Source organism: Cucumis sativus, chromosome 2, assembly GCF_000004075.3.
Source record: "Cucumis sativus cultivar 9930 chromosome 2, Cucumber_9930_V3, whole genome shotgun sequence".
In the NCBI taxonomy this organism is placed as follows: Eukaryota; Viridiplantae; Streptophyta; class Magnoliopsida; order Cucurbitales; family Cucurbitaceae; genus Cucumis; species Cucumis sativus.
Window position 1 is genome coordinate 14,474,351 of NC_026656.2, and position 3,237 is coordinate 14,477,587.

A 3,237-nucleotide genomic window follows, 5' to 3' on the forward strand; every position below is an offset into this window, starting at 1 on the left:
AGCAACGACTTCATATTATCCATACCACGTTAATAATGTGAGTGCTTCCATCAGTCGTCGACAATGACTTCATCCTTCAATTTTTTTGGTCTTTTTTCCAACAACGGCTGCATATATTTTAATCATGTTCCTCCTATTTTATTTAATTTTATATTTTTCAGTTCATCTTTCTATCATGTTCGATATACCACTCCATACACGGATTATATATTCATTGTATTTTTTTACACATATGCTACTGAATAATACATTTATGTTTTGTGTTTTATTTCATATATACTACTGTATATACTCAATAATACATCCACAACTTCTTTCTTATATACTACTGCAAACACATATTATATAACAGATCAGTATTTTTTTTTAATTATTACCTATATACTACATAATACATATATTTTATATATACTATTCATAAACCAATTAAACAAATTTATAGCATAACTTTTCATTCATAAAATATACAATGTATTATTTCATATATACTATTCATAAACCAATTTTTTGTTCAACCACATTTTCATACAATTTTCTGACTCTTCAGTCCTTTCATGAAAGTTCTAACCTCACAAACATATTTAATTTTCCTCAACATTACAACAATTAATAATATTTTAATGGCATATATTAAATACACTCATCATAATTTGTTCTCATTCATGTTCCACAACTTTCATACATAATCACTATTATTTTAAACATAACGTATTATTTACTATGTACATATACTCATCAAGACTTTTGGTTGTGTATTCGAAAAGGAGACGAATGGATGAGAATTGTTCCATTGCACAATCAAATGAGAGATGAATAGACGATGAAAACATGGAAAAGACGCCAAGGATAAATAATAATATTGACGGTGTAGAAGGAAAATGACATACTTATAATTTATTGAAATAAAAAAGGATACATCATAAAATATAGTCTTATAAAGACTACTTTTACAATAATTTATTGTACTAAAAATAGAAATTAAAGGATTATACACACACACTCATAAGTACATGAAATTAAATAAAACAGAAAATGATGCAAATAGAAAAAAGCATATTTGAAATTGGAATTGGGTTCCTCATTATTCAACTCGATTGTCGTAGCTTCCTCTCCTTAGACAAAAGTTTAGCAAATTTAATAAGGGCATGTCTGTTGGTTCCTTTCTTAACAAGAAGTCCCTCAAACTTCACAGAAAGGGCTTTTCCTTTAGTTTCTTTCTCAACTTCCTCAAACTCTCCCGTTTTCAAATTTATCCTGGACACTCTTTTATCCAGCAACTCCTCTCCCACAGTTTCCAGGTCGGTTAAATTCTTTTCCGTTGCAATATCCACAGAACGTAATTCGCCAGTCAAATTCTGAGCCTGTTGTACAAAATAACAGTGATGCATCAAAGGTTTGTACTGTACTAGCTCATACATACATAAATTTTACATTTATTACTTGCTTTATTACCTGAATACGAAGATAGTTCTTTTTACGACGATAGTTCTTTTTATCAGGTCTATTTTTATGAAGATTATGATCATATTGAAACATAGTGCCAACATGAATATCCACCATATCAGCACTTGCATCACTGAAAATATCAATGATAGGTGAAGTTTTATTTTTATGGATCCAATCAAAAAGTCCCCATTTGGAAACATCAGCTGCATCATACTTCCCAACATTTTTAAATGAACCAGTCCCTAAAGAAAGGATCAACATCTTTGATTCTTCTTCCTTATTCTTCTCAGTTTTGAATTGTCTCCGGATGATCATCTCTCTTTTCTCATTCAGAATTGCAGTTAATGTCTAAACAAATATATATCAACACGTGAATTAATTAATTAATCACGATCAATTAAAAACAAAAACATTACTTTTACTACTTTTCAATAAACTCACGGGATTATTCGCAGCAACTCCACCATCAATCAAATGCAAATTACGACTATCTCCATAATTTTTCAATTCATGACAAGGTAAGTAAGTTGGTGCTGCAGAGGTGCTCATGCAAACTTCAAGCAATGTTGGATTTTTTAACTCGTCCATTTTAGCCTGAAACAAATAATGTCAAGTTCATTTAATGCTAATTAGTTCATAGGAGACATACATATTATTATTATTATTATTATTATTATTGTCAAACAATTATAAGTAATAATTTTCATACCTCGGCAGTAGTGAAAATACGAGGGAAAAGACCGTTAATGTCGTATGTAGGAATTATAACTTGTGTAATAGTTTCCTTGAGTGTTATATCTTCAAGCTTTTTCTTCTTTAACACATTCTCCATGTCGTCTCTGTTGTACCTTGGGCCCCAAAATTTCCATAAAAAATTCGTTGTTGATCTTAAAAACTTACTGCGTTTACACCATAAAACACACCAATTTAGTATAGTTAATGGTATGATGTTCTATCTCAGAGTAGTCCATCTATCATAAATTCCTTGAGTTTTTCATTGTGTTGTTGAATTTTAGGAAAGGGAAAGTAAATCACAACAAAAATTAGCATTTCCAAATTGAAAATTATATAAATTAAGCGAAAAGAAAATTACAATGGCAACTTTGACTGAGGAAAGATTTCTGATGCATGCTCTTTATAGAAGGGGACAATTTCTTTCGCTGCATACAAAGGTCGATTATGATTGTTCTTGTCTGGAGCTGTAAGCATCGTGGCAACCAAACCACCGGTACTTGTACCAGCAATTACATCAAAGTAATCTGCTATTCTTGCATCTTCTCCATCCAATTTCTAGCCAAAAGTGTATCAAATAACCAAAAATCAAAATTTTCATATACGTGTTAAACTTATAGGGACAATAATTAATGAGAGGGCTGTAACCATCCTAATTAACCTGTTATGTTATTGCTCAGTTGGATTTTATAAACTTTGATGCGAATATAATATACATGTATCTATATTAGTTTAGTTCTTATTAGATGAGTAACTAGTAAATTAGATTTCTCTTCATTGTTTCAATGTGATATGAGATCCTAACATTATTCAATATTTTAAAGTCAACTTGAACCTTAGCTTTTTATAAAAAAACAAAAAAATCAAAATGTAAGTGTTGTTATTACCTGAAGCACAATCTCGAGAAATTGTAGGATAACTCCGGGAATAATGCCTCTAATGCCACCTCCATCAATGCTCAAAATTGTTCTGTATTTCCCCTTTTGAGAATCAGGCTTAGAAACAGCCATATGTTCTACTTGTAAAATGAAAGGAAGGTGTTAGATTATGGAGAGAGAA

General features: G+C 30.5%; 1 protein-coding gene across 1 annotated transcript; it reads right to left on the reverse strand.

Annotated features, from left to right (window-relative positions):
* Positions 1 to 859: 859 nt before the first annotated feature.
* LOC101215860 (patatin-like protein 2) lies at positions 860 to 3,237 on the reverse strand. The gene is made up of 6 exons (XM_031881371.1): positions 3,066 to 3,237; positions 2,540 to 2,736; positions 2,156 to 2,345; positions 1,888 to 2,040; positions 1,453 to 1,794; positions 860 to 1,361 (listed from the first exon to the last, which is right to left on the reverse strand). The coding sequence occupies exons 1-6, from the start codon at positions 3,186 to 3,188 to the stop codon at positions 1,086 to 1,088; spliced, it is 1,281 nt and encodes a 426-aa protein (XP_031737231.1). The 5' UTR covers positions 3,189 to 3,237; the 3' UTR covers positions 860 to 1,085.